Source organism: Taudactylus pleione, unplaced genomic scaffold (genome assembly GCF_031769625.1).
Source record: "Taudactylus pleione unplaced genomic scaffold, aTauple2 ptg000969l, whole genome shotgun sequence".
In the NCBI taxonomy this organism is placed as follows: Eukaryota; Metazoa; Chordata; class Amphibia; order Anura; family Myobatrachidae; genus Taudactylus; species Taudactylus pleione.
In genome coordinates this window covers 1003795-1016401 of record NW_028285370.1, presented here as the reverse complement: position 1 = coordinate 1016401, position 12607 = coordinate 1003795, and the positions used below count along the sequence as shown (strand labels likewise).

Sequence of the window (12607 nt, the reverse complement as noted above, 5' to 3'; positions counted from 1 at the left end):
CTGCCATGTGTTCCAAACAGCCTCAGAATCCGTTTTCCATAACTGCAGACAAATACCAGCTAGAATTGGCCACTGGTCCAGAGACCAGCGCGTTCAGACGTCTAATATTTGAACAGCTGCTCGACATTTTCATTGGCGCAGGCACAGAGGCGACAGCAGGAAATCAGGGGTCATCCTCCGCAGGGATACTGTTTAAAACTGTCACCAAATGTGTAGCCCTGGCAGAACCCCGCCGCACATAGACTTCTTCACCTTGGCTTCTGGGAACAGTCGTCAGCCAGCACCTGGGGCTTGGGCATGATTTCCTGAGCTCATTAACCGCTGGGATCATCTTGTAAATAATATCACTATCCAGGAGCTGCTGTAATTTCCTTTAATTACAGGACACCCAAAGTGGAAGTAACCATATTGTATGCCGTACCCATATTCAGCCTATCAATCCACTAGGATGCTTGTGACTTCCCTGAGACACCGAATGAGACATGTTTGCCTTGTGCTGCAGCTATGTCTCTAGTGCCTAGTAGATTCATAGGCTGACACGTCATATAAGAAGTTTCTGACCTCTAAATATTGGCCTCTCTATCACCTACTGCATGTTCTTCTGCCTTGACTTTACACACGACTTCCTCCTATTCACTCATCCAGGTGCCAGGTAGGATGCTGTTTGTTTAGATGGCCATTTGCTTGTTGAGTTTTGGTTGATAGACAGGGGCTGTGGAAGCTTAAAGTTGCCTGTTGAAAGATGTGAGCTCTCAGCCAGTTGTGGGGACCATGCCTGATGTGACTGGACGGATCTTCTGTGCTGCCCTCAAAGCAGCGATCGGGGGCTTATTGAGTAAATTGGAATTCCAACAAGCCAGACCATAACAATATTGCGCTCTTGAGAGTCGAACTCAACCCCTTAATCTGTAACAAACGTCTCTGGCACAAGGTGAGCACCACCAGGTTCTCTCAGCAAAAGATTATACAGCTCATCCCTGGCATAAGCAGTGATATCACCAGTAGACGTCACACATTATTACAAGTACCTAATTGTCTCTCGTAGCAAACAATCCAGCAAATTTGGTGTCGTGGTACTTTTAATCCAGGCTACCGTCCAGATTCTGCAGGTTTACTTCTCCCTCTTCTCTGGTGGTGAAACTCCTTCTGTTCTTCAGATTTTGCGAGCTGCTTACCTACAGACATTTATTGAAAGACCAAAGGGAATTGAAGAACCAGAAATCCACATGACCATCGAGCACCTTAACCCAACGAAGCTTCTGGCCCATATAGATCTTCATGAAATTATTAAAGATCTTTTGCTTTAAAGATTGACCCCCTGAATGGTTCTGCTTTTCAACTTCTTCCTTGATCCTTTCTCAACACCGTTATCCACTAGATGTGTCCTTATTCCAAAAGGCCTGATACTCTATCTATTAATTTCAAGTGGGTTAGTGGCAATATCCAATACTCTGACATTAAGCTCACTCTTTCGTACTCCACACTTTATGGTTAGAATTGCTCTCCCTTGGTGCCCAAAATACTTAGTGACTTGAGGGAGTGGTGCTATCTCCTATCTTTGGTGATGGTTCCTTACCATGTGTCCGCCTGCAGTAACGCACCGTATGCTGGCTCTATAAAAAATAAATGTTAATTATTTTGGGACCTTGGCAATTCTTCTTTTGAAGGAAGAAATGAGAGGCATTTCCTCCTTTCTTTTGTTGGCTCCTAAATAAAGGGAGGTTCATCAGTGTTGCGTGGTTGGAGGCCACCTCTGGCTGCACCATGTCCTCACTTCCTGCACTTCCATTGCGGGGATACACAAAGAACAAGCCTTGTAACTCCTGTCGGGCCACATTACTTTAAATGCTACCTAAAGCCTTCCATGTTTGACTTCTAGTTTTTCCATTCCACCGTGGGATTCTCCTAGGGGCCACATTTTGATTGACCTTATCTTATGTAATTACAAAGTTTCCCCTGGGTAACCATGTGAAGGCCTTCCAAGTTTGTCCCTCTGGGTCTTTGCAGAATGGGGGACTCTTTACTGGTCCAGGATGCTCTCCTTACCCCTTACATCTTTGTCATACGAAAACCTCCAAATGCACGACAGAATGGAGGCCCCCACTGTGAGCAGGCATGGAGTGTGAGATGGTATAGTTGGGTTAGGTGCACATGACTGCAAACTTTGACTAATGATGAATTGGTGTCTTTATATTTCAGTCCCCACACTTCTGCTGTTATTCTCCTCCTTGGGACCAATAATGTTGTTTGTTCAGCTTTTAAAACATCTTCCCTCCTTACCTATCTCACCTATTTGCATAGGCTTTTAATTGTAAGCGCCATCTGCTTTGATTTTAGGTCCTAAGAGTGTTAATGTAAAACAATAATAAATTAACGATGGTACATTTTCCTAATGTCCCGTTTTATCTGTTCCGTAGGAACTGGTTTTATTATGTGTAGCAGCAAAGAAACTCATGACAGCGACGCTGATCTGGATGTCGATGGAGATGACACACTTGAATATGGAAAAGCACAGTATCCTTTTAATGGAGGTGCTATTCAGGGGGATCCTCACTTCCTCCCTGTCCTCACTCCAAAGCGCCACATACAGTGTCTGCTGCAGATTTCCAATGCAGGCTGCTGAAATAGAAGCCTTAGTCTCTGCAGCACCTACTGCCAAAATTATATGTTGTTAGATGGCGTCATTGCTGCTGTGTTTCCGGTGAGATCAGATGTTTTCCTTAGCGGTGTGTTACTTAGGTACACTGAAGCCGATATTATCCCATGTACCGGAGAGGAGCCTGGGGAAGCCAGGGAGCGAGAGGCACTCAGAGGAGCTGTGTTAAAGTGAGTGATTCTTAAAGCCGAGTGTTAGTACAATTTAACAAGACAACACATTCATGATTATCAGGTTAATCAGATGTGCCCCACCCCTCCCCCAGCTTGTGAACTGAGCCCCATATTACATGGAGACTAGTCACTGAATGAGAGGGAACGTACTGGCACCTGTAAGGGGATCCGCAGTCTGATCCCAGAGACTGGCTAACACCATTCCGAGACTGTTCCAAATAATCAGAGGGGGAAGGGAACATAATAGAAGGTCGACCGTCAATTGGTCAACAACGGATGGACAAAAGGTCGATAGTTCAGAAGTTTGACAGGCTTAAAAGGTTGACCGGTTCAAATGGTCGACACAAAAAAAAAAAAAAATGGTTGACATTTTGCCCAAAAATTTTTTAGGTTTGTGTTAGACATTTGAGGGGAGGGTTAGGTTTAGGCACTTGGGGGATCTATTTTATGTTGTCCATCTGATGTCGACCCATTGACTGTCAACCTTTTACATTGTTTTTCTTTTATGCCACACCCATAATGAACACATTTCGGATTTAATGTACATAACATGCAAGTGTGTTATACTGTATAATGAATTGGCCACTGCCTAACTATTGCAGTTCCAGTGTGTTGTAGAGTGTGATCTTATTCTCAAGTGCTGCATTCACCGTAATAAAAATATAGCACGATTGAGGAATGGTATATTGTACGCCCATCGACGAACGCCCTTCTGTCCTTTTTGTTTTTGATCATAATATATAATTGATGTGCCAATATGATTGTGTAATTTGTTGATCATTATGTTATGAAGAGGCCCCCACTTAATAGACAAAATATGAATGACTGACTGTAAATAGTTTTTTCAATTCCAGCGGTGGAACGCCTAGCGCCAGGATAACAACGGAATTCTCCAAGTGGGCCAGTGACGGTGAGTTCCATTATTATACATCCCCCCCCTCAACCGAGCGTTTCATGTTTTATTGAGCGCCAGGAAGAGGGGAACCATATAACTGATTTTAGTTATATGGTTATATTTTGGTTCACTCCTTTTTATACCAACTTCTACCATCTTCTTCCAGAAATGCCATCGACGAGTAACGGAGAGAGCATGAAACAGGAAGCCGTACAGAAAACGTGCAAGAATAGTGACATAGAAAAGTGAGTAGTGACAGAAATGTACCTGGTGCCAGTGCTGCCCTCTGCAGGAACATGCATGGATTTTTCCTTTGGGAGCTGCACTATTGCATCAACTGTTTGTGCTCTGTGGGCAGAAAGTATGATGGATTTAGTATTTACAAGGTGCAGCTATTGTTAATGTCTCTGATTTGCTTTTATACCTCTTTATCTACAATATTCCCCGCTATTACCAGCTCTAATAAAGCGAACTATCACCAGTTCTTATTTAATCGAAAACGCTTCTCATTGCCTTTTAGAAAATTACAGGAGTTCTAGGTGCAGGAGAGAACGGGTCTCGTAGCTCGTTATGGTGAAGTTGTGGCTTCCTTGGAACTCATTTACAGGGCCACTTAATGCTTTATATTGTACAGTTGGGCATAAAACACTAGTACTTTCCCTAGTTCCCCCAGTTTCGGTAATGAAGTTCTGGCTGAGAGCGGGATGTCTAGACTTGCTGGAGATTGCCAAGAGGAAGACTCTAGTCCTTCTAGTTCACTAGTTAATATACGATGAAGGATGCCGTGCCCAATGTATTTATCACTGCCTGTGTATATGTCCTGGCAGCATTCTCCAGTCATCAGTCCTCCATCCCGCGGGAGACTCTTATTACTATCTTTGGAAGACTGGATTTCCCTGTAATAAATAGCACCAGTCCCGGTGTTAATGCCTGCCTGTACATTCTGCCCCCAGGTGTATCTTTGTGGATGTGTCTGTTAAATGAATTGATAACTATGCCCCGGCCTTTGAGTATTCAAAAGACAGCGTGTGAGAGGGGCGCCCGTGTACCATCTGCCTGCTAACGACTCCAGCGCTGAGCCGTGATATATGGCGACCCAGCCCGGCAGGCTAAATTGATTCATCTCCAGTTGCTGTTTCTTAATCTGGAGCTAAATTGGTTTCATTTTTCTTCTTTGCTGGTGAGGGGTGGCAGCAGCACTGAGCACTTAGGCCAGGCCCCGAGCGCCTTCATTTTTCATAACTCTTTGCTTTCCTGTTATTTTATTTTTTTTTAAATCCCGCTGTTATTGATTATTTCATGTTTAGCCTTCCGATTAACATTTACCAAAACAAATGTGTTTAGTAAGCCCGGCTTCATCGCCCGTGTCACCACGCGCTCCCCCTCCCCCCCCCCCCCCCTTCCTGAGCGATCGTTTCATTGTGAAAATTAACTCGCACTCATTATGCATCTAAGGCCTCTTAAAACGACCTGGGCCGCTGTTAATTAATGAGCCTGATTACGCGTAGCACTCGGTCAGTGCTGACCCAGTCACAGAGCCACATCTGCTGCTCGCGAGCAGGGTTCCCTTTAATTTACCATCTCTGGATGTGCAGTGCACTGTAAATGACCACGTTTAAATTAATTATTTAGGGCCTTCGTCCCACTTACATCGTGTTTCATTTGCATTTGAGATATTTAGAATGATACAGTCTGGCGATGGTGTCCCCCCCCCTCTTCTTCAGATTCCATTAGAAACTCGTCTGTAATCCCAACATTCCAAATTAATTAATTTTCCTTTAAACTTTCCCTAAGTTGCCTTCTGTTTCGAATCGTTCCTCCTCCCCTGAGATCACGGGGCAGCATCTTAATTCCGAATGTCACTGCTCAATTTCTGCTTCTCTCCGCCAAGCCAGATTGCAGGCCAAGGGAAGTGTGCGAGGTGACTAGCCCGCCAGGTCACCACCCATTTGTTTTCCTCAGTTTTGTGTTGTCATAAATTCATTCCATCCGGTCGCGGTTGATCACTTTATCTCAGTCAGGGCACGGAGCGCCCCCGGCCAGCATGATGTATGACACCGAACGTCTCTGCCAGCCTCTCCATGAATCACTCCAGCTGTTTGGTGTCAGCATGAAAGCAAACAGGACAGCGGCTGCGAGAGTGCCCGAGCGCTATGGGAAGAGACATGACGTATGAATGTTTATTTAATAATTCTCTAATATTTCCAGCCCTGGTGCAGAAAGGACCTCCAGAAGTCGGGAGGGGAGGGTGCAGGGGAAGGTGGGTGGAACAGGAGACTCTAATCTGCTGGGGTGGGTCATCAATCAGAACGACAAGATCATTAATCAGGCGGAAGGGGAAAAAGAAGGATGCTCGGGGAAGAAGCAGCCTATACGGATTACAGAGACTGTGCAGTGTTTGTGTGTGGTGTAAAAATACTGATTATAATTGTATTTGTCTCTCCAGTGACAGGAGCGCTCTGTGTTCAGCACACGTCAGCTCTGCAGACACATTCGGCTGTTACACGGCATTGATAATATTGTGTGACATTCATGTGCCCCTTAATGTGTAATATTCATGATTACTGAATTTAGTAAAACCATGGATTTCAATATTCTGATTTAGAACCTGTTTGTTTATAGGAGGAAAACTGGGGGGAACGTATGTTGCAATAAAATCCTGGTCTATTGTTATCAAATTACGTAGTTCAGGGTATATTCTATTTTGTGGGATTTAAATACCCCGCCTTCCCCCGAAGACTACGTTCGCTTGTGTTTGGGTGCTGCCTGTTACCTGTTACCTGTTACAGCCTGACCCCCTGGGTAAACGGGGACCTTTATTGTGTTACTACAAAGACGGCTTCCTATGGTGCATCACAGCAGTCTGGCTATTCCATTTCTTTCTTGCCCTCTCCTAACTGTCCTGGCAACTGGTCTCCAGGTCTCGCAGTGCTGATAGTTCTGGATACAGAAGGGGGAGAGATCAGGGGCTTCTTCTGCACTGTAAATTGTTTTCTCAATTCATGACACGACAGGGACAACCATGATCATTTGGCAGCCAGGTTGCACAGGGCTTGAAGCCAAACTCCGCTCCTGCTCGTCACAGGTTTGGAGACTAATCCCTCACAGTAATTCTGCTGCATTGTGTGAGATCACTGAAGGCTCCAGCCATATTGGGGTTGTCGCAGGCTGGACCACTTACTAACAGCTACTATACTTCAGCACGTTCTAATCCAGTTCTTCTTATTGTCCTCTTATGTAAATCATTGGTACAGCTCTTTCTGGGGGCAATATGCCAAAAAAGAAAAGGATCCACAACAGAAGACTGATTTGCGTGTTCCGTGTAAATTAATTTGGTGATCAACCGTCGAGCAGTTCATATCATTTTCCATATCCTCCATTTACGCAGAATCACCATGTCACGCACAAGTGCGGGTGCTATAGATTCCGTCCGGGTACAGCGGCTATTGAGTATAAATTCAAACTTTTACAGAAACTGCTCTGCATTCTGGCTGTCCTATTTCTTAATAGTGAAGTGTTGTTAGATTTTGTTTACAGACTTGCCGTTTCCTCGGTAACAGATAACATTTCACTATACAAATTAGTGATTTTTGCAAATTTTTTGATATTATTTTGAGGCCAAGCTGAAAGTAAAGTATGATCTGCTGTTTTACAGAGCCAGGAGTGAAGGGTGTATTCTGATTTGCAATGAAATATCTATGGTTCTGGGCCTTTAGGTCAGGATTCCTGGTGACACCATGGGGAGTGTGGAATGTTCACCTCTGTCACATCCGTGTAGAAGGACTTATTCCTGGGTCTGTGTAGTGTCTCCAAAGAGTATCTTGCACACTGCACCTTTGCTCCTGTGAATGGCAGCCCGTGGGTGGGGTTGCTGGAAGCCATATGGATTTTCCAGGAGATCGCTCTTACAACCTGAGAAACCACTTTGTATCGCCCTCCTGTTTGGCTACCTAAAATTCCAGCCGTTCCTGCCAAAGAATCATCGTCCCTCACAGCACTGGAACACGTCTGTGTAACGCTAATAATTACTTGCACTACATGGGAGCTGTTTTCTGTAGCGTTGAAAGCTGAGGCTTCTGCCAAACTTAACACCAAAATCCCTATTCAGACAGAGTCTCTGGGGTCATTAGCTGGGAGAGAAGGCCGGATGGTGAACTCCAATCTTTTCTCTATAAATGTTCAGTTATTCTGCCCAGTACATCGTAATATCAGCACCTCTAGGCAGACCCTTCCTCTTGGAGGATGCCACCAAACCATTGTCCACTCACTTATCTCTCACCTTGACTACTGCAACCTTCTCCCCTCCGGACTCCCCTGTTCCCATGTTGCTCCTCACCAATCTGTACTCAACGCTGCTCCACATCTGCCTCCCCTCTCTGCCAAGCCGTACACCGCTGCCTTTCCTCCCCTCTGGTTACCAAATCTCACTCCTGGATACAATATTTCTCCCGTGCTGCACCCCCCACCATTGGGACAAAATCTCCCTCATTCCATCAGACTAACCCCCAGCCTGCATTGCTTCAAGTGGGCACTGAAAACCCACCTGTTCATAAAAGCATATCCATCCAGCACTTAGCAATGTCACCACGTAGTCTACCTCACCCACTTGAATTCTCCAATTCTCTCACTCCTGATTCCTGCCCTTAGCTCCTCTTAGACTGACTCACGGCTTATGTATTCCTTCTGTCTCCCTTCCTTTTAGACTGAAAGCTCCATAAGCAGGGCCCTCCACCCTCCGGTTCTCATTACCTACTTCTCTTACACACCAGCTACACTCTACCCCTTCTCCTTGGACTCTCTGCCCCCAGACTCCACACCTTCGTTGTTTTCATTTCTTCCCCCTTCCTAATAGCTAGAGGTTTCAGCTTACGATGAATATTTCCATTGCCCCCTTTATATCAGTGGCTGTGTTAAGTTGTAGTGTTCTTTGTGTACTGTACTGTATTGTTTTACCCTGTACTGTCTTATTGTATTGCCCTCTGTACGGCGCTGCGGACCAGTTGTGGCACCCAATAAATTAGGTTTAATAATAACAACCTTGGATTCCAACGGAACAGCTCTCTCATCCACTAATACTTTCCAAAATGTCTACGATACATATTGTTAGGGTTCAGTATGATTTCCCGTTAAAGATCATTACACCCAAAATGAAAACCCTGGTTATAACACTATGTGATGGATATCACTTCATACGTATGAAAGTAATAGATGTGAAGCCAAATGGTCTTTCACAGATTGACCTCTTTCCTGACCGGGAGTTAAGAGCGACAGCAGAGCGAGTTACTGATGAATTTATAAGCGTGCGAATATCCAGTTACGCTGTGACATACGTGTGAATTACTGCCCACATTAATGTGTGGAGAGCGTAACCCGAGGATCTGTGTTTTCTTGTGTAATTTCTGAAGTATTTTGTTTAGGAAGCACAATCTAGAGTCAATTAAGATTCCACTCCTGCAAACGCAGAAATAATTTAATTAACAGAACGGTTTGGAACAGTCCTTGGGGACAACGCTGGGATTGCTCAATTTAATTTTGAGCTACAAAGATGTATCTGTGAGTAAGAGAGTGATAAATGAGAGCACAATATTGGGTGTGCCCAAGATAACCTGTGTCTTATAAGGGTCTGATGGGTAATGAGACTCCACACGGACCAACCACAGGAAAACGGTCATGAATGTTAATAACCTACATATAGGTGGCCATCTTTAATGTCCGCTGTAGATGACAGGAGTCCTGAAAAATCTGTGGCGCTAACAACGGTCTGTTTTTGTGTTGGAGGGGTGTAAAATCTGGAAACGGGAGATTACCGTGGCAGTGTTCTGGGGACAGAGGAGCGAATGTTGGTGTGTCTCACATCATTCCCTTTCCTGTCCCTTTCTCAGCTCCTGCTGGAGAAGGTGGGGTTAACAGGCCGCTGCCACGTGATGCCTTTTTAATACTGATCCATTCCCAGCAGGGGCAGCTCCCCCGATTTGTCCCTATATGTTCTAATAAGGAGAACGGCAGGCGTAGGATCTTAGCCTAGTTTGCAGGCAGCAGGGGGTAAGCAGGAGCTGCTATGTAAAGCATTCTTCTCGTCTAGGGGTCTCCATTGCACTTTTGATTAGCAGCAGATGAAGGCCCCTGATCTGAGGAATCCTCCTTCCCCGGCTCCCTTCTCCTGTTAATAAATGGATATTTAACAATGTCTGGGAGCGTATGAAGTGATAATAACTAAATCAATACCTCTGCCATTGATTTGTCCAGCTTCCCTGCAGCGTGACGCAGCGAGCGGTGCGTTAATTTTCCAGCTAACTAGCGCCCTGATCTACAGTCCAGCTATTGATTGCCTTTTTGTATCTGACTGGCTCTAAACTTTATCCCCTGCCTCCAGATAAATCATTCTGCCCCATCTGCACGCATCAACCTTTTCCACAATTGTTTTTATTCTACTGTTTGTTCTTTTCCTCCAAAAGAAAGTAAATAAGGGGGGACTTTTATAAGTGAAGATGCTGCTAAACAACACATGTATGAAAAGCTCACGTGATGCAAACCAACCACCAGATAGCAGTAATGCCACTAGTGTAATCGGTGATTCTCTCGTGAATGCCCCCATCTGTTGTATCAATGTACTAGGTGTGAGAGATAGGCACCTGCTGGCTTCCCAGCTGTTACGGAGCTAAAAGGCCCCGCCAATAGATGGAAATGCTGACACTTATAGTTCCACTGTTCCTTACAGGTGTGGTTAGATCTGCTCGGCTGTGTGATCACCTTTTTATACGCTGTGTGAACACATGACGTCATCCAGTATTTGGTATATTGCCGCTTACTGGTCCTGGGTCCCGTTTTCTTATTTCTAGCGTAGCAGAAAACATGCAGGCTTTCCATATATACTTTCCTGCGTCAGTCTATGGCCCTGTGACGCCACCATGACGGGAATTACCTGTAAATTAATATTGATATTTTTGCCAGAAAAGATGCTTTTTTAAATACTCTAATAAAATTGATTTACAGTAATGGGCAATTTTCTCTCCGTCTCAGGATCACAGAAGAATCCGCAGTGACGACGTTTGAAGCATTAAAAGCGCGTATCCGTGAATTGGAAAGACAGTTATCCCGAGGGGACCGCTACAAATGCCTGATCTGCATGGTGAGTGGCCTATTGGCTCTTAGTCAGTGCTGATCTGCATGGTGAGTGGCCTATCGGCGCTTAGTCAGTGCTGATCTGCATGGTGAGTGGCCTATTGGCTCTTAGTCAGTGCTGATCTGCATGGTGAGTGGCCTATCGGCGCTTAGTCAGTGCTGATCTGCATGGTGAGTGGCCTATCGGCTCTTAGTCAGTGCTGATCTGTATGGTGAGTGGCCTATCGGCGCTTAGTCAGTGCTGATCTGTATGGTGAGTGGCCTATCGGTGCTTAGTCAGTGCTGATCTGCTTGCTGAGTGGCCTATCGGTGCTTAGTGCTGATCTGCATGGTGAGTGGCCTATCGGCGCTTAGTGCTGATCTGTATGGTGAGTGGCCTATCGCGCTTAGTGCTGATCTGCATGGTGAGTGGACTATCGGCGCTTAGTCAGTGCTGATCTGCATGGTGAGTGGCCTATCGGTGCTTAGTCAGAGCTGATCTGCATGGTGAGTGGCCTATCGGCTCTTAGTCAGTGCTGATCTGTATGGTGAGTGGCCTATCGGCTCTTAGTCAGTGCTGATCTGTATGGTGAGTGGCCTATCGGCTCTTAGTCAGTGCTGATCTGCATGGTGAGTGGCCTATCGGTGCTTAGTCAGTGCTGATCTGCATGGTGAGTGGCCTATCGGCGCTTAGTGCTGATCTGCATGGTGAGTGGTCTATCGGTGCTTAGTCAGTGCTGATCTGCATGGTGAGTGGCCTCTCGGCGCTTAGTCAGTGCTGATCTGCATGGTGAGTGGCCTATCGGTGCTTAGTCAGTGCTGATCTGCATGGTGAGTGGCCTATCGGCGCTTAGTGCTGATCTGCATGGTGAGTGGCCTCTCGGTGCTTAGTCAGTGCTGATCTGCATGGTGAGTGGCCTCTCGGCGCTTAGTCAGTGCTGATCTGCATGGTGTGGCCTCTCGGTGCTTAGTCAGTGCTGATCTGTATGGTGAGTGGCCTATCGGTGCTTAGTCAGTGCTGATCTGTATGGTGAGTGGCCTATCGGTGCTTAGTGCTGAAATGTCTCTATTATTTGGATGTGTGGCTCTGGCCATTACTGTCTCTAATGGGAACATGGCGCTTCTCCCGGGGAACGTCTCATAAGTGTGGCGTCATTTCTGTAACGGGGAAACTCATTTTCCAGATTTTTCAGTTTGTATCTTGTTTTTTTAAAAACTTGATTACTTTTCAGTCCAAGAATGTGGCATAATTAAAGTTAAGCCGGGTACACACTAGACGATTTTTTTTTTAAACAAATTGCTGATTTCCGACGGATCGGTATGACAAATCATTCAAATCATCCAGTACGTACGCACTATGCGCGCTCCCGCAGTCTCGTCTGTCCTCAGATCTGCCGTACCTGCTACTCAATCTGAGGATGTGACTGACGATCCCATGCATTTGGATGTGGCGAGGGAATGTGTGTGTACGGACCGTACGATATGTCGCTCCATTGCATATGCCGTTGGCCAGATACCCAGGTCGTCTAGTGTGTACCCTGCTTTCCACCAGTTGTCCTTACACCTGTGGTGGTAGCATGTGTGACCATTACTTAGCTAGTGTAACCAGTATGGAGGGAATCGTGTTGGGCCCTTTGGTATGAAGTGTGATGTTCCATGTTCCTAGTGAATCCTACGTGCTGCGTTCTCACAATCATTGGTTAGCCTCTATGATGGTAATGGATACACTTGTAAATTGGGTGAAAACTGTGCAAGCAAATAGTGCAGCTTCCACCAAGGCGA

General features: G+C 45.7%; 1 protein-coding gene across 7 annotated transcripts in view; it reads left to right on the top strand.

Moving 5' to 3' along the window:
* RNF220 (ring finger protein 220) overlaps positions 1-12607 on the top strand; it is a 251955-nt gene that overhangs the window by 230658 nt on the left and 8690 nt on the right. For all 7 annotated transcript variants that reach the window (XM_088460647.1, XM_088460649.1, XM_088460646.1 and 4 more), the window contains 5 exons: positions 2418-2514; positions 2740-2826; positions 3684-3739; positions 3891-3969; positions 10745-10853. In XM_088460647.1, coding sequence (XP_088316773.1) covers positions 2418-2514; positions 2740-2826; positions 3684-3739; positions 3891-3969; positions 10745-10853 — 428 coding nt within the window. The remainder of the gene's footprint in view (positions 1-2417; positions 2515-2739; positions 2827-3683; positions 3740-3890; positions 3970-10744; positions 10854-12607) is intronic.